The sequence below is a fragment of the Podarcis raffonei genome, chromosome 18 (assembly GCF_027172205.1).
Source record: "Podarcis raffonei isolate rPodRaf1 chromosome 18, rPodRaf1.pri, whole genome shotgun sequence".
In the NCBI taxonomy this organism is placed as follows: domain Eukaryota; kingdom Metazoa; phylum Chordata; class Lepidosauria; order Squamata; family Lacertidae; genus Podarcis; species Podarcis raffonei.
Window position 1 is genome coordinate 6,710,859 of NC_070619.1, and position 27,991 is coordinate 6,738,849.

Genomic DNA, 27,991 nt, shown 5'->3' on the forward strand with positions numbered 1-27,991 from the left:
ATTCCAATTTGCATTCCATCACTGTCTCCCCACAACATGCTAGGCCAAGGCTCACAGACCTCCGTCCAATCCAGAGAGAGAAAATAAGGGAGGGTGTTCAAAAAGGGGCCAGGGGATGCCAGTTCTGCAGGCATAGGGTGGCACAATTGGGTTCCTGAGCCCCACAGGGGTGCTGCAGAAAGAATGCAGTTGGTCGAGGGAGCCGTGGACCCCAAAAGCTTGAAAACCTCCGCAGTAAGGGGCTGCAGCTGGCTTTCCACCAGTAAGCAAGGAAGTGCCGTATTTTTCGCACCCGACCATAACACGCACATAGTTTTTAGAGGAGGAAAACAAGAAAAAAAAATATTCTAAACGAAATAGTGGATGTATGATTTTTGTGGTTCATGCTGTGGCCACAGACATGTGATCTGACGGTGAATTTGGGGTGACCTAATGCAAAAATCCTGAGCATCCATGTGGATCCGTGCTTTGTAACCACGTTTTAAGTGGGGAGGGAAGGAAAAGCACTCAAGGGACAAGGAGCACGCGTGGGATGTGTGGAGAAGGATGCTGCTAATAATGAAGAAGAGGGGTATAAGGGGAGAAGGCTCCTCTCCTCTCCCGCTTTGCTCCTTTAAAGAAGCAGGCTCTCTGTCCCTCTCTCCTCCCCACTCAGCGGCTCTTCTCCCGCTTTGCTGTTTCAAAGCGAGACACGGAGGAGGGAAGGAAGGGGAACCATGGATCCTCTGCTCACGACTGCAGCAGATCCCCCCCGCCATCCGTAGGCATTCGCTCCATAACACGCACAGACATTTCCCCTTACTTTCTAGGAGGAAAAAAGTGAGTGTTATGGTGCAAAAAATACCGTAACTCCTGTTGTTTTGACTTTAAGTCATAAGGCAACTTCCCACTTCATTAAATGCATGTTAAAACAGGCAGCTTTTTGCCACGCATTTGCCTGTGTTTGTTCTCTTGTGTGTGTCACCTCTTGAGACCCATTGGGCCTTGAAACTCAAATATAATAATAAGAGAACAATAAACCAAACCATTCCTGTTCCACTCGGTGTGCACTGTGATTTTATTTTTTCAAAACGTATATTTCATACCTGCAGTACAGCACCTTGGAACGTTCTGGATGCTAGAAAAAAATCCCAAGGACCGTTTGGAATAATTGGAACTGAACATTGAACGTAACTAGTGGATTCTGTAAAGAGATGAACATGAACTGGAATCACTTCCATTTTGGACATCTTGAAATTGAACTAGTTCCTTTAAAAATGTGCTTTCTGGGCTCTGTCCCTAGCAAGCTTCCTTGCTTACACTTACCCAGCATATTTGTAATATGTTCTTTCCTAAGTGAAACTTGGTTGTGCTTGGAATAAGGGTGTGAATTAAAAAATCGTGGAGTTGGATGGGGCCCCGGGTCTAGTCCCACTAAAGCATCCATGAGAGATGGCCATCCATTAAATGTGTTGCTTTTTAGTTGTTGAAATAAATTTAAAAAATTGTCCGGTAGCACCTTAGAGACCAACTAAGTTTGTTCTAGGTATAAGCTTTTGTGTGCATACACACTTCTTCAGATACCATGCATACAAAAGCTTATACCCAGAACAAACTTTGCTGGTCTCTAAGGTGCTACCGGACAATTTTTTAATTTAATTCGACTGCGTCAGACCAACACAGCTACCTACCTGTTTTCAGTTGTTGTTATGGACGCGGGTGGCGCTGTGGGTTAAACCACAGAGCCTAGGACTTGCCGATCAGAAGGTCGGCGGTTCGAATCCCCGCAACGGGGTGAGCTCCCGTTGCTCTGTCCCTGCTCCTGCCAACCTAGCAGTTCGAAAGCACATCAAAGTGCAAGTAGATAAATAGGTACCGCTCTGGCGGGAAGGTAAACGGCGTTTCCGTGAGCTGCTCTGGTTCGCCAGAAGCGGCTTAGTCCTGCTGGCCACATGACCCGGAAGCTGTACGCCGGCTCCCTCGGACAATAAAGCGAGATGTGCGCCACAACCCCAGAGTCGGTCACAACTGGACCTAATGGTCAGGGGTCCCTTTACCTTTACCTATGGAGGAAAAAAATCCTCAATAAAAGAGCAAGATAATTGAAAGGTACCCAATCTGTTTCTCCTGCAAAAAGAAAAGTTGACAATTCTGAAATTGAGTGTTAGCTGAGTAGCTGCCTGTTTAAACGTGCTTTGTGTTTGTTGTTTTCTTTAAAGATGGTCAGCGAGAAGGTTGGAGGAGCCGAGGGCACCAAGCTAGATGAAGACTTCAAGGAAATGGAAAAGGTGAGTAGAGGAAATGCAACATTGCACATGGGTGCAATGTGGGGATGGCACATTCATGTGTATGCTCTGGTAACCTCAAGGTTAAGATTACTGCAATGCGTTCTACGTAGGGCTGCCTCTGAAGATGGTTCAGAAACTTCACCTGGTGCAGAATTCAGCGGCCAGGTTGCAAGACGGTCCGAGCATCTTACACCGATCCTGGTCTGACTGCGCTGGCTACCAATGAGTTTCCAGGCCCAATTCAAAGTGCTGGTTCTGACCTATACAGCCTTAAATGGCTCAGGACCTCAATACCTCAAGGACCACCTCTTTCCATATGAACCTACCCAGACCCTGAGATCATCTTCTGAGGCCCTCCTTCGGGTGCCTCCTCCTTGAGAGGTCCAGAGAGTGGCAACATGAGAACGGGGCCTTCTCTGCAGTGGCTCCCCATCTGTGGAACACTCTCCCCAGGGAAGTTCGCCTGGCATCTTCATTATACACCTTTAGGTACCAGGCAAAAACGTTCCTTTTTAATCAGGCCTTTGGTTGACCTGATGGACACCCTATACCTTTTTAAAATGTGGCTCTTTTTGGGGGGGGAGTGTTATTGGGTTATTGCTTTTACAGTGGTGCCCCGCAAGACGAATGCCTCGCTAAACGAAAAACCCGCAAGACGAAAGGGTTTTCCGATTTTTAGCGGCTTCGCAAGACGAATTTCCCTATGGGCTTGCTTCGCAAGACGAAAGCCCATAGGGAAATCTCCGGGGACAAGCTGCGAATGTCTGCCCCGCATGAGGGGCGCTCTGCTTAAGAGCGCCCCTCGTGCGGGGTAGCAGGCTGCTATCCGCAGCTTGGAGAGCCCTGCGGGGAAGTCCTGCAGGGCTCCCCAAGCTGCGAATGTCTGCCCCGCGCAAGGGGCACTCTGCTTAAGAGCGCCCCTCGCGCCGGGCAGCAGGCTGCTATCCTCAGCCTAGGCAGCCCTGGGGAACTCTTCTGAAGGCTGGCGGCGGGAGAAGGGCTTTTCTTTCCCCCGCCAGCCTTCAGAAGGCTGTTCTGAAGGCTGGCAGTGGGGAGAAAAGTCCTTCTCCCCCCGCCAGCCTTCAGAAGAGGTCCGGGGACAGACTGTCCCCGGACCTGGTCTGAAGGCGGTTTCCATAGGAACGCATTAATTGATTTTCAATGTCTTCCTATGGGAAACCGTGCTTCGCAAGACGAAAAACTCGCAAGAAGAAAAAACTTGCGGAACGAATTAATTTCGTCTTGCGAGGCACCACTGTATTTTAATTTTATATACTGTGATCTTTTTATGTGAACTGCCCTGAGACCTCCCGGTATAGGGCACTATATAAATTCAATCATCATCATCACCACCACCATAACATATGCGGGTGGCACTGTGGACTAAACCACTGAGCCTTTTGGGCTTGCTGATCGGAAGGTCGGCGGTTCGAATCCCCCCGACAGGGTGAGCTCCCATTGCCCTGTCCCAGCTCCTGCCAACCTAGCAGTTCGAAAACACACCAGTGCAAGTAGATAAATAGGTACTGCTCCAGCGGGAAGGTAAACGGCGTTTCCGTGCGCTCTGGTTTCCGTCACGGTGTCCCGTTGCACCAGAAGCGGTTTAGTCCTGCTTGCCACATGACCCGGAAAGCTGTCTATGGACAAACGCCGGCTCCCTCGGCCTGAAAGCAACATGAGCGCCTCAACCCCATCGTCAGCTTTGACTAGACTTAACCGTCCACGGGGCCTTTACCTTTACTAGATATATAGGTATATATATCCCATCTGATCTGACAGTACTCTTTATTAAAAGTTTCCAGGGATCCTTTTACCATTACCTTTTTTATAACAATGTTCTGAATTTGCATTTCCACTGAAAGTGGTTAATCTTCTCCAGCCATTGGAGTAAACTGTGGTCTGCTGCTGCTGTTTTTGTATTGTCAAATCATTTCTTCCTTTTCTACAGAAAGTGGATCTCACCAGCAAAGCTGTTGCAGAAGTCTTGGCTAGGACTACAGAATACCTCCAACCCAATCCTGGTAAGGCCCTTTGCCATGGCTAAGTGGCAGCTGAGCTTTTTTTCCCATTTTGCGAATTTTGTCTAGAATTGTTTCTTTATTTAAAAAAAAGCATTTGCTTTCCGAGACGAATTCTACTTCCTTCCTTAAGACCTTCTTGGACTCCAGCTCCCAGCAGTCAGTGCAGCCAGCAGTAGGGAATGATGGGAGTTGGAGTCCGACAACAGCAAACAGAGGCAAACTCGGCCCTCCAGATATTTTTGGGACTACAACTCCCATCATCCCTAGCTAGCAGGACCAGTGGTCAGGGGTGATGAGAGTTGTAGTCACAAAAACATCTGGAGGGCCGAGTTTGCCTGTGCCTGAACGACATCCACAGCCCCCATTCCCCAGTACCGCAGAGTTAAAAAAAAAAAAAAGACAGCACGTAAAACAGCTCGGTGGCTGTTCGTTGGTAGACGAGAGGCGGTGCTCTTCCAGCAGAAAGCTGTGATTTTGATGTGGAACATCTGCATGGGAATTTTGGCACTCGGCTCGGGTGGAAAAAAACAGCGCAACCCATTTCTGCAGCCAGAAAGGGACGGGTGGTTTTGTTTCGCTTAACGTTGCTCGATGCAACGTGAAATCATCTGGCGTAATGGAGTCGTCTTATTCTGCATCTTATTCTGTAGCTGGTGCTATCCACACACACACACACACATTTCTACACCGATACCACGGTCTCCGACTCTTGTTTTGTTTTTGCTTCGACCTCTGTGTGTGTTTTTTCTTACTTGATCTGTATTTTGTGGTCACGGGGGGAATACCGTATTTTTTGCTCCATAGGGCGCACTGGACCATAGGGCGCACCTAGTTTTTAGGGGGGGAAATAAAGAAAAAAAAAATCATCCCGCTGGCTGTCTTGGCTTCCTCTTTAGCCATGCGCAACCTCTCCAGCCAGGAGAGGCTGCGCGCGGCTTTGGCAGAAGCCAAGACAGCGAGCGGGATGGATCCTGCTCGCTGTCTTGGCTTCATTTTTAGCCGCGGGGCTGAGGCGGGGGAAGCCCGAGCATCCCCAGCCCCCAGAACGGGTCCGGGAGCGGGGGCCAGGCTCCCGCCGGGCTCCAAAGGCTTGTGGATAGCTGCCCGAAGCCCAGGATGCACAGCACTGCGCTCCCCGGGCTTTGGGCTGCAGGCTGCTATCCACAAGCCTTCAGAGCCTGGCGGGCACTCCCGCCGCTTTCCGAAGGCTTGCGGATAGCTTCCTGAAGCCTGGAGAGCGAGAGGGGTTGGTGCGCACCGACTCCTCTCGCTCTCCAGGCTTCAGCGAAAGCCTGCATTCGCTCCATAGGACGCACACACATTTCCCCTTCATTTTTGGAGGGGAAAAAGTGCGTCCTATAGAGCGAAAAATACGGTAGTTTTTTGTTGAGTTTTTGTGGCAACTTCTTTGACTGCTTTTCGGTGATCAGATCCTGGTTTAATCAGCCGGGATGTGCTTGGGCTGTGTGCGCTCGCACCCTGCCTCTATTTTATTTATTCCTGTCGGTGGCTCTTGTATCGCCTCCCATTCCAAAGGAAATCTCTTAAGCGGCTTGCGACATCCTAAAAATATCAGAAATAAAAAACCAGATACAAGAACTGCAGTGGGAGGGGAAATCCACATTTTAGAGTAGCGGAAAGAACACTTAAGACAGGGGTGTCAAACTCAAATTCATCGGGGGGCCGCATGAGCAGTTTGGTCACCCTCAAAGGGCCGGTTGTATCTGTCACATCACAGGATGGCATGCGCTCAATATAAAAGCAAGTGGAGGTTTCCTGAATGCATGTAAAGTGGAGGTTTCCTGTGTAGAATGGCCGGCGCTACACAGGCCACATGACGAGGTCTGGCGGGCCGCATTCGGCCCGCGGGCCTTGTGTTTGACACCCGTGACTTAAGACATCTGACCAAGCCGGCTCTTTAAACCTTCCCCCCTCACACCTTTTCAGAGTCTGAAGACCCGAGGGGTAGCCCGGTGCCAGATAACTTCATGGCCCAGCAATGTGGCACAGCGGCTCTCTTCTGCCTGCAGGGAAGTCTCAAATTTAAGAAAATGGGGGGAGATAGCACAGAGTTGTTGAGTTTTTTTTGCTGTGGTTTGCCCAGGGTTGTTGAGGGACGCGGGTGGCACTGTGGGTTAAACCACAGAGCCTAGGGCTTGCCAATCAGAAGGTCAGCGGTTCAAATCCCCGCGATGGGGTGAGCTCCCGTTGCTCGGTCCTTGCTTCTGCCCACGTAGCAGTTCAAAAGCACAAAAGTGCAAGTAGATAAAGAGGTATCACTCTGGCAGGAAGGTAAACAGCGTTTCTGTGCGCTGCTCTGGTTCACCAGAAGGGGCTTAGTCTTGCTGGCCACATGACCCAGAAGCTGTACGCCGGCTCCCTCGGCCAATGAAGCGAGATGAGCGCCGCAACCCCAGAGTCGTCCACGACTGGACCTAATGGTCAGGGGTCCCTTTACCTTTACCCAGGGTTGTGGAGCTTTTTTTAAGGGAGTTTGTCAAAAATAGCTCAGCTGCAGAAGCTGCCAATCGCCCACCCAACTGCCAGTGCCAGGGCGTCAGCCAATCAACACCGCCCATTGACACAGCAACCAATAACACGCACAATAGCAGCTGACAGCCTCGGCAGCAGCCAATCAAACATCCACCCTATGCGCTACCCATGTATAAGATGACCCGCACTTTTTAGCATGATTTTTAAAGGGGGGGGGGGAAAGTACGGTAACCAAAAGGGAAGAGTCTCATTCACGTCCCTGCTACCCCCTCCTGCGTCTCACTGGCAAATGCCCTGGAGAGGAGGGGATTTAGACTAAGGTTACCAGACATAACAGACGCGGGTGGTGCTGTGGGTTAAACCACAGAGCCTAGGACTTGCCGATCAGAAGGTCAGTGGTTCGAATCCCCGCGACGGGGTGAGCTCCCGTTGCTCGGTCCCTGCTCCTGCCCACCTAGCAGTTCAAAAGCACGTCAAAGTGCAAGTAGATAAATAGGTACCACTCCGGCGGGAAGGTAAACGGCATTTCCGTGCACTGCTCTGGTTCGCCAGAAGCGGCTTAGTCCTGCTGGCCACATGACCTGGAAGCTGTATGCCGGCTCCCTCGGCCAGTAAAGCGAGATGAGCGCCGCAACCCCAGAGTCGGCCACGACTGAACCTAATGGTCAGGGGTCCCTTTACCTTTACCTTTACCAGATGTCCCCAGGGACAGTCCCTGGGTTTACAAAGCAGTCCCCATACAAAATCCATTGAAGTTGAAAAGTGTCCCCAGATTCATTGAAAAAAATCTGGTAACCTTAACTTAGACGGCTGTGGGGCGGAGGTGGCAACTGATTCACGGGGTAATACTACTACTACTAATAATAATAATAACAACAACAACAACAACAACAACAACAACAACAACAACAACATTTATTTATATCCCGCCCTCCCCAGCCGAATCCGGGCTCAGAGCGGCTAACAACAGTAAAATAATACAGCATTCTAAAATCAATTCATTATAAAATCAGTTCAAATCAAACTGATGGCAACCGTTGGGCTAGAGTTCTGTGAAGAATTACCAAAGGAGGGGGTCAGGCTGTGGCTTGGCCAAAGGCCTGGTGGAACAGCTCTGTCTTGCAGGCCCTGCGGAAAGATGTCAAGTCCTGCAGGGCCCTAGTCTATTGTGCCCTTCTTCTCCCGCGAGGCAGCGGAGGTTTAGGATCAGAGTTTTCCTTTTCCTAGATGTGCACTAAATGTCTTACTGCATTCAATGAAGTTTGCTGGAGTTCACCTTTTACTGGAGGATTATAGAATCATAGAATCATAGAGTTGGAATAGACCACAAGGGCCATCGAGTCCAACCCCCTGCCAAGCAGGAAACACCATCAGAGCACTCCTGACATATGGTTGTCAAGCCTCTGCTTAAAGACCTCCAAAGAAGGAGACTCCACCACACTCCTTGGCAGCAAATTCCACTGTCGAACAGCTCTTACTGTCAGGAAGTTCTTCCTAATGTTTAGGTGGAATCTTCTTTCTTGTAGTTTGGATCCATTGCTCCGTGTCTGCTTCTCTGGAGCAGCAGAAAACAACCTTTCTCCCTCCTCTATGTGACATCCTTTTATATATTTGAACATGGCTATCATATCACCCCTTAACCTCCTCTTCTCCAGGCTAAACATGCCCAGCTCCCTTAGCCGTTCCTCATAAGGCATCGTTTCCAGGCCTTTGACCATTTTGGTTGCCCTCCTCTGGACACGTTCCAGTTTGTCAGTGTCCTCCTTGAACTGTGGTGCCCAGAACTGGACACAGTACTCCAGGTGAGGTCTGACCAGAGCAGAATACAGTGGCACTATTACTTCCCTCGATCTAGATGCTATACTCCTATTGATGCAGCCCAGAATTGCATTATGATTAGCATCGTGTCTGATCACCATCAGTTTTTAAAAATTTTAAACAAACTTTAAGCTGAGCTGACAGCAAGCAAACTTCTGTTCTCAAATTTTATGGGGCTTAAAATATTATTCATTCTCTACCTTCTTGGCCCCTGAACAGTTTCCGGGATGAGCTGCTGTGCTCATTAGACCTGACACCCAGCCAAGCCTAGGGATATCATTCTTTTGCTAATAAAGAGTTAACTCCCAACTTTGAACCGCTCTTTGACATAGGCTTGAACCTGGGTCTTTCTGCACCACGCAGGGCAGATATTCTGCCACTGAGCTGTGGATCTTCTTCCCAAAATAAAGCCTTTGTGGTTCCGATTGAGCACATGATTTTGGGAGCACAGGAAGTTGCTTGAGAACTGAGTCGAGGCCACTGGCCTGTCCAGCCCAATATCGCCTGCGCTGAACGTGGCATTCCAGGGTTTCAGGAAGAGAAGGGGTCTTCCCAACCCCCCCGCTTGCTGACCTGACCCTTTGAGCTGAAGGTGGCTTTCGACACGCACTGTGTTTTCTGTTGCTGAGCCAGCTGGCAAGGCGGTCCGTGCGACCTGCTCCCAATTCTTGGCATTTGAGTTGCATTCCAGCAGGCTTCCCGTAACCACTTCTGCAAAGAGGACTCCAGGGATTAATTGGGATCTTTGCCAGAAGATCAGGGAGTCCGTAGCTTTCGAGCACACCCCCCCCCCTCTCACTTCTGGCAAGTTCCGGGCTGAACTATTTTCTGCCTGCGATCCTGGAAAAACGACCATTACCTGATATTTTGGGGTTGTTCTAAGACAATAGATTTTTTTTTCTTGGCCGGCAAGGCTGCCTCTCCTGTTTCCCTCCCCTGCTTAATTATTGGCAATCGCCTTGAGTTGCTGGCAAGACGGTCTGATGGAAACTCTCGTGTGGCTGCCGTCCATAGCTGTCAACTGTCCCTTATTTGGAGGGACAGTCCCTTATCCCAGCGCCATGTCCCGCTGCTGTCCCTTATTGATGATGTCCCTTAAATTTCCCGGGTTTCAAAGGAAGCAGCTCCTCTCCCTCCCTCCCTGCCGGCCAGGGAGGAGGGAGGCTCCAACTGTGTTGTTTGGCTGCCCGGCCCGCCACCCTCCGGCCTCTTCTCACCAGCCTCGGCCCCTGGGAGCCCCTCCCTGCCGGGACTGGCGGGAGCCTCGGGCCCTTCCGCCACCATCCTCCTCGCAGCTGCCGAACTGAGCGTCTCTGCCTGGGGCCTCCCCTCTGCCCATCACCGCCGCTCCTGCTCCCGCTAGGCCGTACTGCGGCTGCACCACCGAAGGACCTGGATGAGATGGACAGCCTGGCATGGCCTATGAATTGCTGAGGAGCCTTGAGAGGAGAGCGAGGGCAACCATAGAGAAAGCAGTTCAGAGAGAGGAGGAAGAGGAGGAGGCGGAGGAGCGGGCCGGTGTTCCAAGGGCTACAAGGGAAGGACCACAAGCGCTTCTCCCATAGATTTGTAGTGGTAGACTAGCATAGATGGTCTGATCTGCAGGTTTACTTTGGGTGCTATTCCCCCCCCTCCTCCCGCCCCACCTGATGGAACTGAGAGCTGCAGATGGAGCACGAGAGAAAAGATACAGAACTGCAGCAGCATCTTCGTAGCTTGGACTTTGTTTTGCGCAGCAAGTGGTTGCTGCTTGTAGTTATTTACCGTATTTTTGCTCTATAGGATGCACCTTTTCCCCTCCAAAAATTAAGGGGAAATATGTGTGCATCCTGTGGAGCGCATGCAGGCTCCTTGGCTTCAGCAATAGCAACGCAAAGCGCAGAGGGAGCGCTCCCTCCAGAGGCTATGCGTTGCTTTCGCTGAAGCACACCGACCCCTCTCGCTCTCCAGGCTTCAGGGATAGCCGCGCTGCGCTCCAAAGGCTTCGGGTTCCTTTAGCTGAAGCCGGGAGAGCAAGACTCTCCCGGCTTCAGCAGAGAGGGAGAGCTGCGCAGCGCACCTTCAGCCAAGCGGGAGGAGAAATGGAAGGGGCTCCGTTGCTCCTACCGCTTTGCTGAAGGGGCGCGGAGCAGAGAGGGGGAGAATTTTTTTCTCTTGTTCTCCCCCTCTAAAACAAGGTGGGTCCTATGATCGGGTGCGTCCTATAGAGCGAAAAATACGGTGATTTCAGTGTTTCATCGGCTGGTGTCTTGAGTAGCAACCTCTGGAAACGAAGGGCTAAAAACCGGCGCTGCTCTCCCAAATTATCTGGTCCCTTTTCACTTCGTATTTCAGCTGGTTGACTAAAATCCCTTATTTTGGCTGTGTAATCCTTATTTTCGAGGCTGCTGGTCCCTTATTTTCAAATCTGCAAGTTGACAGCTATGCTGCCGTCTCTTCTCTACACCAGCATCCCGGGCCAAGCTGACCATGCTGAACACCGTGTCCAAAATCCGAGGGCAAGTGAAGAATCCAGGCTACCCGCAGTCGGAAGGCCTTCTTGGAGAGACCATGATCCGTTACGGCAAGGAGCTGGGCGAAGACTCCAATTTCGGTGAGGGCTCCCTACCCATATTATTATTATTATTAGGTTGCTTGGTTGGCATCCGTCTGGGTCTCAGGTGACAATGGAAGAGGGTACTTTAACCGTTGGAGAGTTACAGCGCCTCCTGTGGCCATAGAGACCTCTACAGGAGAGACATGTTTTGTTGCAGCTGGGGCTGAGAGAGGTGTCCCCTACCTGGGATTTTCCCCATGCAGAGCAGGCGTTGTGTCGCTGAACAGTGGCCTGTCCGGTTTCACCCTTGTGGGTTTTGCACAGCCTCGGCAGGGCTGCATTGCTTTCTTGCTTTCCTTTTATTTCTTTTATCTTTCAAAGATATTTTGTTTTTTTAGAATAGCTTTTATTTTATTTTACAAATTCATTCAGACTCCTAATCACACACACACACACAGACAAAATTGCACAAGATTCTTTCAAATCTCAAAACGTCCCTCCTCCCCTCTGTGGGTTCTTTAAGTAACTTTTATAACTGTGTATTATAAGTCCTTATTTACAGGGATGCAAATGAATGGATGGGACGCGGGTGGCGCTGTGGGTTAAACCACAGAGCCTAGGACTTGCTGATCAGAAGGTCAACGGTTCGCATCCCCACGACGGGGTGAGCTCCCGTTGCTCGGTCCCTGCTCCTGCCAACCTAGCAGTTCAAAAACACATCAAAGTGCTCTGGTTCGCCAGAAGCAGCTTAGTCATGCTGGCCACATGACCCGGAAGCTGTACGCCGGCTCCCTCGGCCAATAAAGCGCCGCAACCCCAGAGTCGTCCGCAACTGGACCTAATAGTCAGGGGTCCCTTATTGTATCCAAAGTCTATGGTTCATTGCAAGAGTTATTTAAAACCTGCCAAAGAATGTTTACAGCGGTCTTTCAGATACAATATAAATTTGTCCCGTTCTTTTGATCATCCTGATTTCTGATTTTCCCAGTTAATCTTGCCATCTCTGTGTAATCCAATACAGTGGTACCTCGGGTTAAGTACTTAATTCGTTCCGGAGGTCCGTACTTAACCTGAAACTGTTCTTAACCTGAAGCACCACTTTAGCTAATGGGGCCTCCTGCTGCCACTGCGCCACGAGAGCATGATTTCTGTTCTCATCCTGAAGCAAAGTTCTTAACCTGAAGCACTATTTCTGGGTTAGCGGAGTCTGCAACCTGAAGCGTATGTAACCCGAGGTACCACTGTAGTTTCATCTGCAAATCCACCCTAGTAGGTATCTTGTTGTCTTTCCAACTCTGGGCAAGGAGCATCCTTGCAGCCGTTGTAGCATACATAAACAATCTTTTCCATTCCTTCGGTATACTTTCCTTTTAACCAGCTATCTTGTCTCTCTCTTCATCCCCGCTCTCCCGGCGCTGCTGTTTCCCTTTCGCCCCGCACGAAGGCGACGCACTTCTCGACGCTGGTGAGTCCATGAAGCGCTTGGCCGAGGTTAAGGACTCTCTGGACATTGAGGTCAAGCAGAACTTCATCGACCCCCTTCAGAACTTGTGCGACAAGGACTTGAAAGAGATCCAGGTAACCACAATTGCACTTGATGGGATAAGAACGTAGGCAGCTGCCTTGTCGTCGGGGGCCAGGCTGAGAAGCAGGAGGACAGTATAGATTTGGAGCAGTGGTTTGCAGAGGGGCATAGTTCAGAAGACAGAAGTTGGGAAGAACTGGGGGGTGAACAGCTAGGAGGAGGAGAACTGGGAGAAAGAGAGTTTTTTTTAAAAAATACACCATATTTTTTGCTCTATAAGACTCACTTTTTCCCTCCTAAAAAGTAAGGGGAAATGTGTGTGCGTCTTATGGAGCAAATGCAGGCTGCACAGCTATCCCAGAAGCCAGAACAGCAAGAGGGATTGCTGCTTTCACTGCGCAGCGATCCCTCTTGCTGTTCTGGCTTCTGGGATTCAGAATATTTTTTTCCTTGTTTTCCTCCTCCCAAAACTAGGTGCATCTTGTGGTCTGGGGCGTCTTATGGAGCAAAAAATACGGTATTTAATCGTTTTTTCAATACAAACAACCACTGCAAAAGACACTACAACAAAAACCATAATAACAATAACACAATTTGACCATTCAAATTTAAATACACTGATATATCTATGACTGCACCCTTTTAACATTATTTCCCCACCTATCTCTCCTCCCACCACTGTCCACCTTATCACTTAAATATCCATTCCAGATTTCTTCCTATTTATCCATTCTTAATTTGGGTCAATGTGCAATTCGTTCATATGTAGCTAATCTGTCCATATTATTAATCCATGTGCTCAATGGAATCTTTTTGCGGCTCTTCCAATTCATCAGGGTGGCTAACAACAATAAAATAGTGCAACATTCTGAAAACATTTCATTATAAAAATTAATTAAAATCAAATTGGTGGCAAGCATTAAGCTAAAGTTCTGTGAAGATTGCCAAAGGAGGGAGTCAGGCTGTGCCCTGGCCAAAGGCCTGGTGGAACAGCTCTGTCTCGCAGGCCCTGCAGAAAGATGTCAAGTCCCGCAGGGCCCTAGTCTCTTGTGACAGAGCGTTCCACCAGATCGGAGTTGCAGCCGAAAAAGCCCTGGCTCTAGTTGAGGCCAGCCTAACCTCCCTGTGGCCTGGGACCTTCAAGATGTTTTTGTTTGAAGACTGTAAGTTCCTCTGTGGGGCATACCTGGAGAGGCGGTCCCGCAGGTACGAGGGTCCTAGGCTGTATAGGGCTTTGAAGGTTAAAACCAGCACCTTAAACCTGATCCTGTACTCCACCGGGAGCCAGTGCAGCTGGTATAGAACTGGGTCAATGTGATCTGGCAGCGAGGACCCCGTAAGGAGTCTCGCCGCGGCATTCTGCACCCGCTGGAGTTTCTGGGTCTCAAGGGCAGCCCCACGTAGAGCGAGTTACAATAATCCAGTAAGAGACTCCTTTCGCTTTGTTCTGCTTTTCTACTGCCAAAGGGCAGCGAGGAAACAGAGTCCCTGAAGCCTGACAGTTGTGCTGGTCTGCCCGGCTCAGTATTGTCTACACGGACTGTCAGCAGCTCTCCAGAGTTTAAACAGGTTTCCCACCCCCAGACGATGTCGAGAATTTGAACCCGGGACCTTCTGCGTGCAGAACAGAGGCTGTGCCACCTAGCTATGGCTTTTGGCTTTGGGGGATCTCTCAAAGGGCTTTTTATGCAGCTGTGCCATTTCATCTATTTGTTTTGCCAAACGATCGCCTATATTTTTCATTGTGGTACAGGTGTACCTGGGACGCTGGTGGTGCTGTGGGTTAAACCACAGAGCCTAGGGCTTGCCGATCAGAAGGTTGGCTGTTCGAATCCCCGCGATGGGGTGAGCTCCCGTTCCTCTGTCCCAGCTCCTGCCAACCTTGCAGTTTGAAAGCACGTCAAAGTGCAAGTAGATAAATAGGTACCGCTCCGGCGGGAAGGTAAACGGCGTTTCCGTGCGCTGCTCTGGTTCGCCAGAAGTGGCTTAGTCCTGCTGGCCACATGACCTGGAAGCTGTACGCCGGCTCCCTCGGCCAACAAAGCGAGATGAGCACCGCAACCCCAGTCAGCCACGACTGGACCTAATGGTCAGGTGTCCCTTTACCTTTACAGGCGTACCTTGGTTTTTGAACAGCTTAGTTCTCGAACGTTTTGGCTCCCAAACGCTGCAAACCCAGAAGTGACTTTTTAAACTGACTGTTCAGTATCTGAATAGTGACTTTTAAAACTATTTGGTATCTGAGGAAGTGTGAATGCTCGCGAAAGCTTATACCCAGAACAGACTTAGTTGGTCTCTAAGGTGCTACTGGACAATTTTTTAATTTATTTTGACTGCGTCAGACCAACACGGCTCCCTACCTGTATTCAGTCACTATTTAGGATTCTATCTGTTGCTTTTAATAGTGTTTAATGTTCTGTAGTTGCACCCTGATACTTACGATCGCCGCATTGCAGGGGGTTAGACTAGAAGACCTTTGAAGGTCCCTTCCAGCTCTAAGAGTCTATGATTCTGTGATGGGGCAGTGCAGAAATGCTTTTGTAAATAAGGAAATGCTGGGTGCTCCTCACCTGCCCCATCCCCTTCCCTGTTTACCCTCACCCCATGAGCTTTGATAGAGTGAGAGGCAATGAGTCATTTCATACCCAAACGGGGATTTTGAACCTTGGGCCTCAAGTCCTAAGGTGGAACTTAACCTTGCGCTGATACGATTGTTCTGTCAGCGAAATAGTTATCATAATAATTTATCGCTTGCACCCTGCCCATCTGACTGGGTTGCTCCAGCTGCTCCAACTGAATATAAAAGATAACACCAGACATCAATGCTTTCCGTAAACAAGACTGCCTTCCGGTGTCTTCTAAAAGTCAGATAGTTGTTTATTTCCTTGACATCTGATGGAAGGGTGTTCCACAGGGCGGGCGCCACCACTGAGAAGGCCCTCTGCCTGGTTCCTTGTAACCTCACTCCTCGCAATGAGGGAACCGCCAGAAGGCCCTCGGAGCTGGACCTCCATGTCCAGGCTAAGCAATGAGGGTGGAGACGCTCCTTCAGGTCTACAGGACCCAGGCCATTTAGGCTTTAAAGCTCAGCACCAGCAATTTATTTTTATTTTTTTAATAAAGTTTTTTATTGATACAACAAGAAAAAAGGAAGAAAACACAAATACCAAATTACACACAAGAATAACCATAGACACATAATTTTCTTAGCAAACAATAAAACATCTATTGGTCTTAACACTAAAGACCCAAACTCCCGTCTATTCCATATTTCAAGTTCATATTACTTATTGCCAATACACACTTTTATCATAATTAAACTTATTCTTAATAAATCTAATTTCTTATATCTACCTTGCAACTATTACTGAAGTTCCTCGAATGCTGCAACAGAATTTAAACTACTATATTTATTTTTCAGATGTTCTTTGAAAACCTCCCATTTTGAAACAAGCAATTTAAATTGTGCTCAGAAACATCCTGGGAGCCAGTGTAGATCTTTTAGGGCCAGTGTTCCTGCTTGCTTGACGGAACAATCTCTCCTCTCCTCCCCATTGCTGGGAGTTCTCCCAACCCTCCGGGATTTGGGAGAGGCGTGGGGGACGCAGGTGAAATGGGGGGGGGAGACCCCTGTTGTGGTGTTGGGAGTTTTGCACTGGCTTCTGCTAGCACACTGGATCCGGCCCCTAGTCCCTTGACCACTTGGCTTGGTGCTGGAAGTGCCTCCTGGTTGAGCCAGTGTGGTGTAGTGGTTAAGCGCGGTGGACTCGTAATCTGGGGAACCGGGTTCGCTTCCCCGCTCCTCCACCTGCAGCTGCTGGGTGACCTTGGGCCAGTCACACTTCTCTGAAGTCTCTCAGCCCCACTCACCTCACAGAGTGTTTGCTGTGGGGGAGGAAGGGAAAGGAGATTGTTAGCCGCTTTGAGACTCCTTCGGGTAGTGATAAAACGGGATATCAAATCCAAACTCCTCCTCCTCCTCCTCCTCCTCCTCTTCTTCTTCTTCTTCTTCTTCTTCTTCATTCGTGGTTTGCACACGTCCTGCAAGATTGCTAACGTGCTTCCGGATCGGGGCGAGGTTCCAGACCCAAAAACTTGCTGTTACAGTCACACCTCCTGTTGCGTTTGCTTCAGGTTGAGTGTTTTCAGGTTGCGTCCCGCGGCGACCCGGAAGTACAGTGGTACCTCAGGTTACATACGCTTCAGGTTACAGACTCCGCTAACGCAGAAATAGTGCTTCAGGTTAAGAACTTTGCTTCAGGATGAGAACAGAAATCGGGCTCCGGCGGCGTGACAGCAGCAGGAGGCCCCATTAGCTAAAGTGGTGCTTCAGGTTAAGACCAGTTTCAGGTTAAGGAATTAAGTTCTTAACCTGGGGTAACACTGTACCAGAAAGAGTTAGAATCATAGAATCATAGAGTTGGAAGAGACCACAAGGGCCATCGAGTCCAACCCCCTGCCAAGCAGGAAACACCATCAGAGCACTCCTGACATATGGTTGTCAAGCCTCTGCTTAAAGACCTCCAAAGAAGGAGACTCCACCACACTCCTTGGCAGCAAATTCCACTGTCAAACAGCTCTTACTGTCAGGAAGTTCTTCCTAATGTTTAGGTGGAATCTTCTTTCTTGTCGTTTGGATCCATTGCTTCATGTCCGCTTCTCTGGAGCAGCAGAAAGCAACCTTTCTCCCTCCTCTATGTGACATCCTTTTATATATTTGAACATGGCTATCATATCACCCCTTAACCTCCTCTTCCCCAGGCTAAACATGCCCAGCTCCCTTAGCCGTTCCTCATAAGTTACTTCCGGGTTTCGCCGCTTGCGCAGACACTCAAAATGACATCATGCGCAGAAGCGGCAAATCGCGACCCACGCAGACGCGGGTTGCGTTCTGCTCATGTTGCGAATGGGTCCCGTTCGAAACCAGAGGTACCACTGTATTTGTGCTTTTACGGAGAGGAATTCACTCCCCCCCCCTCGACTTCTCCTCTCCGCAGCACCATCTGAAGAAACTGGAAGGCCGGCGCTTAGACTTTGACTACAAAAAGAAGCGGCAGGGGAAGATCCCGGACGAGGAGCTGCGGCAAGCGCTGGAGAAGTTCGAGGAGTCAAAGGAAGTGGCAGAGACGAGCATGCACAACCTTCTGGAGACGGACGTGAGTATGGGCTGAACCCAGGCTCCCCAGAACCCACGCCCCTCTTCTCTGCGAGTTAGTTCGCACGCTGATCCAATCGTGGGCGCCTCTGCCAAAAGCCAGGCTCTCTTTTTTTAAAAAAAACCAACAATAATAATACCGTATTTTTTGCTCCATCTTTTTTCCTCCTAAAAAGTAAGGGGAAATGTCTGTGCATCTTATGGAGCGAATGTGTGGTCAATCGCTGGCTCCCTTTCCGGCCCCGGTCCCTTGCCCAGGCCTCCATTGTTGAATGTTCTGCAGACGGAGGTTGTTTGTTTCCCCAGCGACATGTGACTGGCTGATTAGATTATCTGTCTGGAAACTGTAGAAATTGCTCCCTTTCCTTTCCTAAAGAAGCTGCAGAACTGTGAGTTGAACCCCATAAAAACAGGATTTTTCCCCTTTGCAAAGTAAGCTCAACAACTTTGAGCTGATCCTCAAAAAAGGGGGCTTTTCCCCTTTGCAAAAGAAGCTGCACAACTGTGAGCTGATCCCCCCAAAAACGGGGGTTTTCCCCTTTCCTCCTCTAAATACTAGGTGCGTCTTATGGTCAGGTGCGCCTTATGGAGCGAAAAATACGGTAATTTATTTATATCCCACCCTCCCCAGCCAAAGCCGGGCTCAGAGCGGCTAACAACAGCAAAATAATACAGCATTCTAATATCATTTCATTATAAAACAAAACATTGAACGTTTGAAATACTTTATTGTCACTTGTACAACTTGTATACAGTGAGATTACACGAGCACCCCCCACTCTGCTCTCTTAGTCTTAATTCCCCTCGTTTACTGACGCACGTTCGAATCCACGCAATGACTGGGTGAGCTCCCGTTGCTCGGTCCCTGCTCCTGCCAACCTAGCAGTTTGAAAGCACGTCAAAGTGCAAGTAGATAAATAGGTACCACTCCGGCGGGAAGGTAAACGGCGTTTCCGCGCGCTGCTCTGGTTCGCCAGAAGCGGCTTAGTCCTGCTTGGCCACATGACCCGGAAGCTGTATGCCGGCTCCCTCAGCCAATAAAGCGAGATGAGCGCCGCAACCCCAGAGTCGGCCACAACTGGACCTAATGGTCAGGGGTCCCTTTACCTTTACCTTACTGACGCACACCCACCAAACCCGAAAGTCGGTTGCCCTGTTGTTACCTTTTCATTCAGCAGCCTAACAGCATATGGATAGAAGCTGTTCTTTACCCTGTTGGTGCGACTAACCAGTCTCTTCTTCCATTTTACTGCAGATTGAGCAAGTCAGCCAGCTGTCCGCCCTTGTAGACGCCCAGCTAGATTATCACAGGCAAGCGGTGCAGATCCTTGATGAGCTTGCAGACAAACTGAAACGCAGGTAAACACTACTGTGTGTGGTCCGGTCCCCCCCCATAAAAAACACATACACACAAATCACTCCTTTTGCTGCAGAATGCACAACTCGGCATGCAGTCCACCACTGTGGAACTGTAATAATAATAATAAATTTTTATTTATATCCCGCCCTCCCCAGCCAAAGCCGGGCTCAGGGCGGCTAACAACAATAAAATAATAATACATTCTAAAATCATTTCATTATAAAATCAATTCAAATCAAATTGATGGCAACCATTGGGCTAGAGTTCTGTGAAGATTGCCAAAGGAGGGAGTCAGGCTGTGCCCTGGCCAAAGGCCTGGTGGAACAGCTCTGTCTTGCAGGCCCTGCAGAAAGATGTCAAGTCCCGCAGGGCCCTAGTCTCTTGGGACAGAGCGTTCCACCAGATCGGAGCCACAGCCGAAAAAGCCCTGGCTCTGGTTGAGGCCAGCCTAACCTCTCTGTGGCCTGGGACCTCCAAGATGTTTTTGTTTGAAGATCGTAGGTTCCTCTGTGGGACATACCAGGAGAGGCGGTCCCATAGGTACGAGGGTCCTAGGCCGTACAGGGCTTTAAAGATCTTGGGCGTCATCTAATCCCACTTTTCCAACGGGATGTTGCTCAAAGTGGCTAAAGGGAAATTAATCCAGGGACGGCGCGAACATGAGGCAGGCTGAGGAAGCTGCCTCGGGTGGTGCAACGCCAAGAGTCAGTGCCCCTCTGGGTGCTCTGTCACCTCCCTTGCCAGTGGAGAAGTGGCGGTGGCTTCCGGCGAGATCTTGGGGAAATCTTGCCGGAACCTGCTGCCACGCAACCCGGATTTTGCCTCGGGCGGCAAAGCATGACAGGCCCGCCCCTCTGTTGATCAGCTGGCGGGCTGTACCTTAAAAATCACACACCAGGCGGATAAACAAAGACTTAAGTCATTGCTACAAGCAGCAGAGAGGTCTCACGACCCTGCGCTGTGCTTTGAAGCCCCAAGCATTGGGGCTTCAAAGCGCAGCATTGCCCGATACCATATTGACATCAGGTGAGAGGCCCTGCCCACCGGCCAGGAAAGGTCTCCCATTAAGGAATCCAAAGGGAAAATATGAAGAACAGAGGATCTGACGAACGGATTATTAAAAACGCGTGAGGCAAACGGTGGAAGTCTTTTTTTTAAAAAAAAACACTTTATTTAAGGTAGATAAGGACAAGATGAAGTTATACAATTGAATATAAATATAGATGGGAAACGGCTATGTATAGTGAGTACTTATCTACTTTTAAAAATTTTCACCTATGGTCTTTTTCTTTTACTTCTTTATTTTTTCTTGGTTCTTTTTTTCTGATATCTTATCTTTCATTTCACTCCTTTATTGTGAATAGCATTTTATAGAGGTATAAATAACTGTAAATATGAAAAGAGACAAAATATTCTCTAATTTTTTTCCTCGGTTATATGTATTTTCTTTTTCTTTTGTATTTTCCTTTGTTGTAAATATGTATGTTTTCTAATTTGTACTTAATAAAAATATCTAAATAAAAAGTCTCCCACCCGCTGCCATACAGATTCCCTTGCTCTCCGGGGAGTCTTCCAGCTGAGTAAGGACTTTTTATTCTATTGAGGGCTCCCAAGTCAGTTTCTATCTCAAACTGTTTAAGATATTTCAACCGGACGTTCCTTTCACGCTTCAAGTGTAGAAATGGCGTGGAGAGCCATTTTGGCCCAGCAGGTCAGATCTTAATGTCCTATAACTTGCCTAGAATCAGCGCTCCCCAGTTTACGGCCACTGCTTTCCTCCTTAGCCAGTCCCAGGGTAGTGGTCCGAGTGCCGGACTCTAACCAGGGAGACCAGGGTTCGAATCCCCGCCCAGCCATGAAGTTCACTGGGTGACCTTGGGCCACTCGCTCACTCTTAGCCTAACCTACCTCACAGGGTTGTTGTTGGGGGATAAAATGAGGAGGGGGGAACCATGTAAGCCACCGTGAGCTCCATGGAGAAAAAGGAAGGGTTGCTGTTGTTTAGTCGCTTAGTCATGTCCGCCTCTTTGTGACCCCCTGGACCAGAGCACGCCAGGCACTCTTTTCTTCCACTGCCTCCCGCAGTTTGGTCAAACTCATGCTGGGAGCTTCGAGAACACTGTCCCACCATCTCGTCCTCTGTCTTCCCCTTCTCCTTGTGCCCTCCATCTTCCCCAACATCAGGGTCTTTTCCAGGGAGTCTTCTCTTCTCATGAGGTGGCCAAAGTCTTGGTGCCTCAGCTTCAGGATCTGTCCTTCCAGTGAGCACTCAGGGCTGATTTCCTTCAGAATGGAGAGGTTTGATCTTCTGGCAGTCCATGGGACTCTCAAGAGTCTCCTCCAGCACCAGAATTCAAAAGCATCCATTCTTTGGTGATCAGCTTTCTTCTCTCACTTCCATACATCACTACTAGGAAAACCATAGCTTTTACTATACGGACCTTTGTTGGCAATAAATAAATAGAAATGAATAAAACCATCTCCCATTGACCAGCTGTATATTTCCTTGACTTTACACTTTTAAAACGTGCGTTTAAATGTGGTATTGGCTGTTGGTCGTGTTTATAATCATTTGGTTTTTAAAAATAATAATCAAGTGAGTATTTTTTAAAAAAATTGGGGTGGGAGGAGTCTTTTTCATCGATTGCAATACAATCGTACCTTGGTTTTCAAACAGCTTTGTTCTCGAGCGTTTTGGCTCCCAAACGTCGCAAACCCGGAAGTGACTGTCCCGGTTTGCGAACTATTTTTGGAAGCCGAACATCCGACAGGGCTTCTGATTGGCTGCAGGAACTTCCTGCAGCCAATTGGAAGCCGTGCTTTGGTTTCCGGACGTTTTGGAAGTTGAACGGACTTCCAGTATAAGTGAGGGACAGATAACGCTAGAGGGATTTAAAGAAGCACTGTGAAAAATTGAGAAGTATTGTTTAAAGGGAATAGAAAAGAAAGGTATAAATAATGACAATACAAACCTAAGGAATGCGTAACTTACCATATTTTTTGCTCTATAAGACTCACTTTTTCCCTCCTAAAAAGTAAGGGGAAATGTGTGCACGTCTTATGGAGCGAATGCAGGCTGCGCAGCTATCCCAGAAGCCAGAACAGCGAGAGGGATCGCTGGTTTCACTGCGCAGCGATCCCTCTTGCTGTTCTGGCTTCTGAGATTCAGAATATTTTTTTTCTTGTTTTCCTCCTCCAAAAACTAGGTGCGTCTTGTGGTCTGGTGCGTCTTATAGAGCGAAAAATACGGTAAATAATGACTATGGATGATTTACAGAAAAGCTGAAGGAAGTCCAGAAAAGAAACAATTTGTGAAAAATTGGATGTGAAATTAATGTGTTTTTGTTTTTGTTGTAAACTAATAAAAAATATTTCAAAAAAAAAAAGGAAGTTGAAGGGACTTCCGGAACGGATTCCGTTCGACTTCCAAGGTACGGCTGTATTTGAAACTTGCTTTAATCTTTATCCTCATGGCAAATCTTCTTCTTCCTCCTGCGCCCAGAGTGAGGGACACTTCCTCGCGCCCGAAGCGAGAATACAAGCCGAAACCGAGGGAGTTCTCCGAGTTTGGAGAGAGCGACCAATCCAACGGCGGCTTTTCCTGCAACCCCGCCCCCAAAGTCTCAGGTAAGGGCGGGGCCAAAGTAGCCGTCTCTGTGTTTTGCCCAAAAAAGCTCAACATCCGGATTTTCACTTTCTGATATCTGGCAACCCTGTTTAAGTACACAATGGGTTGCATTCCACTCTAAAGTCTACTCTTGAGTTTTCTGCTGCGCAGAGAAGGCAGCATCTCACCTGAGGGGCTGAAGAGTAGGTGAGATCAGTTCTCCAGCGGTTGCACTGTCAAGGCGCACTGTTGCATGGAGTGCTTTGATTGTGATTCCTGAATTGCAGAAGGAGGGGGGTTGGACTGGATGACCCTTTGAGGCCCCTTTTCAACTCCGATGGAAGCTAGCCCTCCCATCAGCCCCGGCCACTATGGTCCAGCGTAGTCAAGGCAAGTCATTGACCAACCGGTGTTTGGAATGAGCTAGTTCCAAAATTTCCACGGAACCGGTTCAGAAAAACCTCCTCCTTGCGCCTAAAAAACAGTTCCCAGAATTGCTGGGTGGTGTGTGAACTAGGTTCACCTTGGGAGTCGAACTTTGAACAGTTTCTAGTTCACACCTTCAAGTTCATTCTCTTACACGTTGTTGTTGCTTTTTAAGACCCTTTGGGCCTTGGAGGGTTAAAGATCATCATTGGGGCAGAGGGAAATAAACTAAGCCGTGTGTGTTTTAAAAAGTTTTCTTAAGTCTTCTAAAGTACCGTATTTTTCCGTGTATAAGACACCCCCATGTATAAGATGCTTCCCTGCTTTTGGGGACCCCAAATTTCGAAAATGGGCATATGCACTATCCGTGTATAAGACACCCCCCCCCCAGATTTTTAACCTTATTTCAAAGTTTAAAAAACCCTAGTCTTATAACAGAAAAGTACAGTATACTTTATATTTCAACACAGCAGCTTGTAACATTCTGAATGCTCGGGGGCAGGGTGTGTGGTTTGTGCAGGATTATTTTGATGGCATAATAATAATAATAATAATAATAATAATAATAATAATAATAATTTATTATTTATACCCTGCCCAACTGGCTGAGCCTCCCCAGCCACTCTGGGCGGCTCCCAATTGAGTGTTAAAAACAATACAGCATTAAATATTAAAAACTTCCCTAAACAGGGCTGCCTTCAGATGTCTTTTAAAGAGAAGATAGCTGCTTATTTCCTTCACATCTGAAGGGAGGGCGTTCCACAGGGCGGGCGCCACCACCGAGAAGGCCCTCTGTCTGGTTCCCTGTAACCTCACTTCTCGCAATGAGGGAACCGCCAAAAGGCCCTCGGCGCTGGACCTCAGTGAATGATGGGGGTGGAGAGGCTCCTTCAGGTCTACTGGGCCATTTAGGGCTTTGAAGGTCAACACCAACACTTTGAATTGTGCTCAGAAACGTCCTGGGAGCCAATGTAGGTCTTTCAAGACCGGTGTTATGTGGTCTCGGCGGCCGTCCCCAGTCTGGCTGCTGCATTCTGGATTAGTTGTAGTTTCCGTATCAGGATGTGTGCATCCACAGCTCCCCGCAAGGGTTCCCCCTCTTTCTGCATCCTGTCCTCAGCTTTGGGGGGGGGGATAGCAAAAGCAGGCCGCACGTCCCCTTACCTCTCGCTTCCATGGCTGCCCGTTGCTGACCCAAGCACCTCCTCACTAACAGACCTTCCACCAGCCTGCAACATCCCCCCCCCCCAATTTGTTTCCCGCGCCTCACATTTTTGGGTGTTTTGCATTAAACGTTTTGTAAGCATGTCTGTGTTTTTGTTTGTTTCCGTTTCTGGGAGCAGCTTCCTCCTCTTTCCGATCCGAAAAACCATCGCGGACTCCCAGCAGGATTTTTTGTGAGTTCCCTCCCCTGCTTTGACACGGCTCCTCTCCTCTTCCTCCACTCCCCCCGCCCCCCGCACTCCGCATCCCTTGCACGGCCTCTTCCCCATCCTTTCTTCCTGCTTCCTTCCTCCGTCCTCTGTCTAATCTGTTGCTGGCGTTCCTGTCCCGAGGCTAATACGATTCCCCGCCTCTAAAAACACGCTCTCTTAATTGGGGCTGTGCACTTTTGAGTCTTCGCAAGTCACTCTCCGCATGCAGGGATTTCGGTGCCCGTTGCAAAGCTCGTTTTGCAAACCCAAGTTCGTAGTCCTCATGGTCGTGAAAGAAAACAGAAACCAGGGCGGCGCGGCTAGCCTATGTCTGAGATCACCTGCTTGCTTTTCCTGCATGCAAAGAGCCCTAGAATTTCAAACTAAAGGGATCAGGTAGCAGGTTCAATGGGGAGGCGTATGAAACCCTGGAGAAAAGGCTGCCAGCCAGATTAGGCGAGTCAGAAGGGCTGAGTCAAGCTCAGTGTTTCCCAAAGTTGGCTGTTTTTTGAACTACAATTCCCATCATCCCTGACCACTGGTCCTGGTAGCTAGGGGTGATGGGAGTTGTAGTCTAAAAACAGCTGAAGACCCGACTTTAGGAAACCCTGGTGGAAGGTGGAGTCCTCCGTCCCCAAGTTCCCGCCTCATTCTGGAACAGTTAGCAAGCCCTGGTTCGGGTGGAGCCAGGGTTACTTTTTAACCAGGGTCAAAATCTAGGGTGCAGGCCTGCCCAGTGTTTTTGAACCCAGTGTTTCCCTAGAAGTTACGGGGAAGGGCTGTTGTGACTCCACGGTTAGAGCCTTGTATGCAGTGTCTTGCATGCAGAGTGTCGCAGGTTTGATCCCCACTTGCTCCATGCAGAGCTGGGGAAAGACTGAATCTCTTGAGAGAGCAGCTGTCACTCCTTGCGAACTCGATGGGCTCAGTGGCCTGACTCACTTCCGATGGTCCTGTTCACATCTGCGCCAAACTGTGCTGCCTTCCTGTGTTTTGGCTCTCCATCGGCATTCCCACCCCGGCACCAGCTCTCGTTGGTTCGTTTTACCCACAAATTGCCTAAAGGTCCGTGGCGATGGCTTTATTTTTATTCCTTTAACACTTAGGCGAACAATAGGAAGCCAAAGAGGAAAGCCATATCTGGGAACTAGCTTACCGTATTTTTCGCTCCATAGGACGCACCGGACCACAAGACGCACCTAGTTTTTAGCGGGGGAAATCAAGAAAAAAAATATTATCCCCCCCCCAGCCCCAAAGAGCAGCGGACAGTCCCTTCTCCCTCCTGGGGAAAAGCCCGCAAGAGCCGTGCCAAGCTTGTGTGCGGCTCTTGGGGGCTTTTCCTGCCTGCCTCCCCCCTGCATTCGCTCCATAGGACGCACAGACTTTCCCCCTTAGTTTTTAAGAGGGGGAAAGTGCGTCCTATGGAGCGAAAAATACGGTAGCTCTGTAGGAGAAGTGCAGGTTGAATCTAGATCTGGACATCCGAAGCCGTAGGATTTCCTGGTTTAGGGAAGGAGGAGGTGTGGTGACACTTGCATGGTGCATTGGGTGGTGGTCAGCGGAGAGGCGATGCCCCCGCCCTAACTGACACCCTCCCCCCCCTGCTCCCCTTTGAATTCTGCAGCCCCACATTTGGACCAGCCGAGTTGCAAGGCGCTGTACGACTTCGAACCGGAGAACGACGGCGAGCTGGGCTTCAAGGAGGGCGACATCATCACACTGACCAACCAGATCGACGAGAACTGGTACGAGGGCATGATCAACGGCCAGTCGGGCTTCTTTCCCCTCAACTACGTGGAAGTTCTGGTCCCGCTACCTCAGTGAAGGGGGTCACACACAAACACACCCCTCCGCTCTCAAGCCGACTGCTTCCGTTCTTCCTCTTCCTTCCTGTCCCGCCCCTTCTCTCCTCGGCCTCCCTTTGCACACCGACAGGGGGGCGAAAAAGAGAGAGGCTAAGGGTCTACTCCTCCTCCCCACCCTTCGAACTTACATTCCATGTGGTATATATACCCAACACTAATCCCCCGTCCAGCAAGCAGGAACGTGTGTGTGGTTTTTTTTTGGGGGGGTAACTGTGCTCCTATCCGTAGCCCAGCCTGGCGGAGGTGGTGGGAGCTAAGTTGTTTGACTGGGGCAATGCACAAACTGACCCTCCTCTCTCTCTCTCTCTCTCTCCTGCCCACCTGCCCGTTCTTTACCTGGGCCTGGACCCAAATGGGGGCCCTGTGCTTTGCACGCTGTGGCCTTCCCATTTTGGTTTGCGATCTGGGCTCTCCGTAACGGCCCTGCCTTGGTTGCGGGTTTTTTTGTCTCTCCACACACTGCCCGCAGCCCCATTGTAGGGGGAGGCAGGCAGCTGCGATTGTCCGAGTTGTCTTCCTTGCACAATTGCAGAAGTCACCAGGCTGGCCTGGGGAACAGCCCTCTGCAGCAGCGTGTGTGTGTTTTTGTGTGTGTGTGTGTGTCTTGGAAGCACAAAGCAGCTCAACAAGATGAGAAGTCACAGCCTTTTGCTGTGTTAAACACTACCAGAGATCTTCTCCTTTCCTCCTCGTACCCGGGGCACTTGCACCATTAGAAACGAAAACACGTCTCATCCCTTTCAAAATTTAAAACCCCTTTTAAAGTCATCTCAGGGTGTCTCTTCTCCACCCCCAGCACGGTTTGGAGCAAAAATTGGGCACGTAACCTGTGCACTAACACTGGATGGTGTCGGTTTAAAGGCACGTTCCCCCCTTTCATGGTTTTCTGAAAAGAGTGTGCAAGTCCCAGAAGCATAGCCCTTTCTCCACCTTCCCAAATAACTTGGCCAGCTGAGCGTTGCCCTCTCTGTTCTCCGATTGCCTGACATTGCACCAGTTTTTCCCCATGTTCGTTGCTGGGGAGGGGGTCACCGTTCCCCCCCTGGCAACATGTTTTTAAGGGACCAGGTGGGCTCACTTTCAAAAGTGTGGGAACAGCCTCCGGGGAAGCCAGCAGGTCTTCTGCGAAAAACCTCGCCTTACCGCAGCAACGGACCAGGCCTCCTCTTGTCTCAGACCCAGTTGCAGGACCTTCTAAGCACACGACCCTCCGTGCGCTTTCTGTCCCCTCTCTATGTGCCTTGTCCCCTGCTTCCTCTCGAACGCTGGGTTCCAGTTCAGAAAGAGAGGAGGGGGGCGATTTGTACTCTCCCAGACCCCCGTCCCTTTATTCTAAGCCGATGTCTCCAAAATATGCCTCTCCCTTTTGTAGTCCTCTGGCTTCCAGGCTCCGTCGATTCCCTCCAGGAAGTTTTTCAGAAGTCCTCTAGCCCGTCTGGCCAAAGAGTTGTGGGGTCCGGGTGTCCCAGAATGCGTTTTCTAGTGCGCCTCCTTAGCTGCACT

General features: G+C 49.5%; 1 protein-coding gene and 1 long non-coding RNA gene across 3 annotated transcripts in view; both read left to right on the forward strand.

Moving 5' to 3' along the window:
* SH3GL1 (SH3 domain containing GRB2 like 1, endophilin A2) overlaps positions 1-26,938 on the forward strand; it is a 59,122-nt gene extending 32,184 nt beyond the window's left edge. The window contains exons 2-10 of one of the 2 annotated variants that reach the window (XM_053372751.1): positions 2,199-2,267; positions 4,216-4,288; positions 11,049-11,192; positions 12,580-12,713; positions 17,658-17,816; positions 19,071-19,174; positions 22,678-22,802; positions 24,552-24,605; positions 26,248-26,938. In XM_053372751.1, the coding sequence (XP_053228726.1) occupies positions 2,199-2,267; positions 4,216-4,288; positions 11,049-11,192; positions 12,580-12,713; positions 17,658-17,816; positions 19,071-19,174; positions 22,678-22,802; positions 24,552-24,605; positions 26,248-26,447 (1,062 nt within the window). In that variant the 3' untranslated portion in view covers positions 26,448-26,938. The remainder of the gene's footprint in view (positions 1-2,198; positions 2,268-4,215; positions 4,289-11,048; positions 11,193-12,579; positions 12,714-17,657; positions 17,817-19,070; positions 19,175-22,677; positions 22,803-24,551; positions 24,606-26,247) is intronic. The other variant, XM_053372752.1, reaches the window with a different exon arrangement.
* Positions 1-27,991, forward strand: part of LOC128405798 (uncharacterized) — a 227,796-nt gene that overhangs the window by 127,380 nt on the left and 72,425 nt on the right. The gene's annotated exons all lie outside the window — the stretch shown is intronic.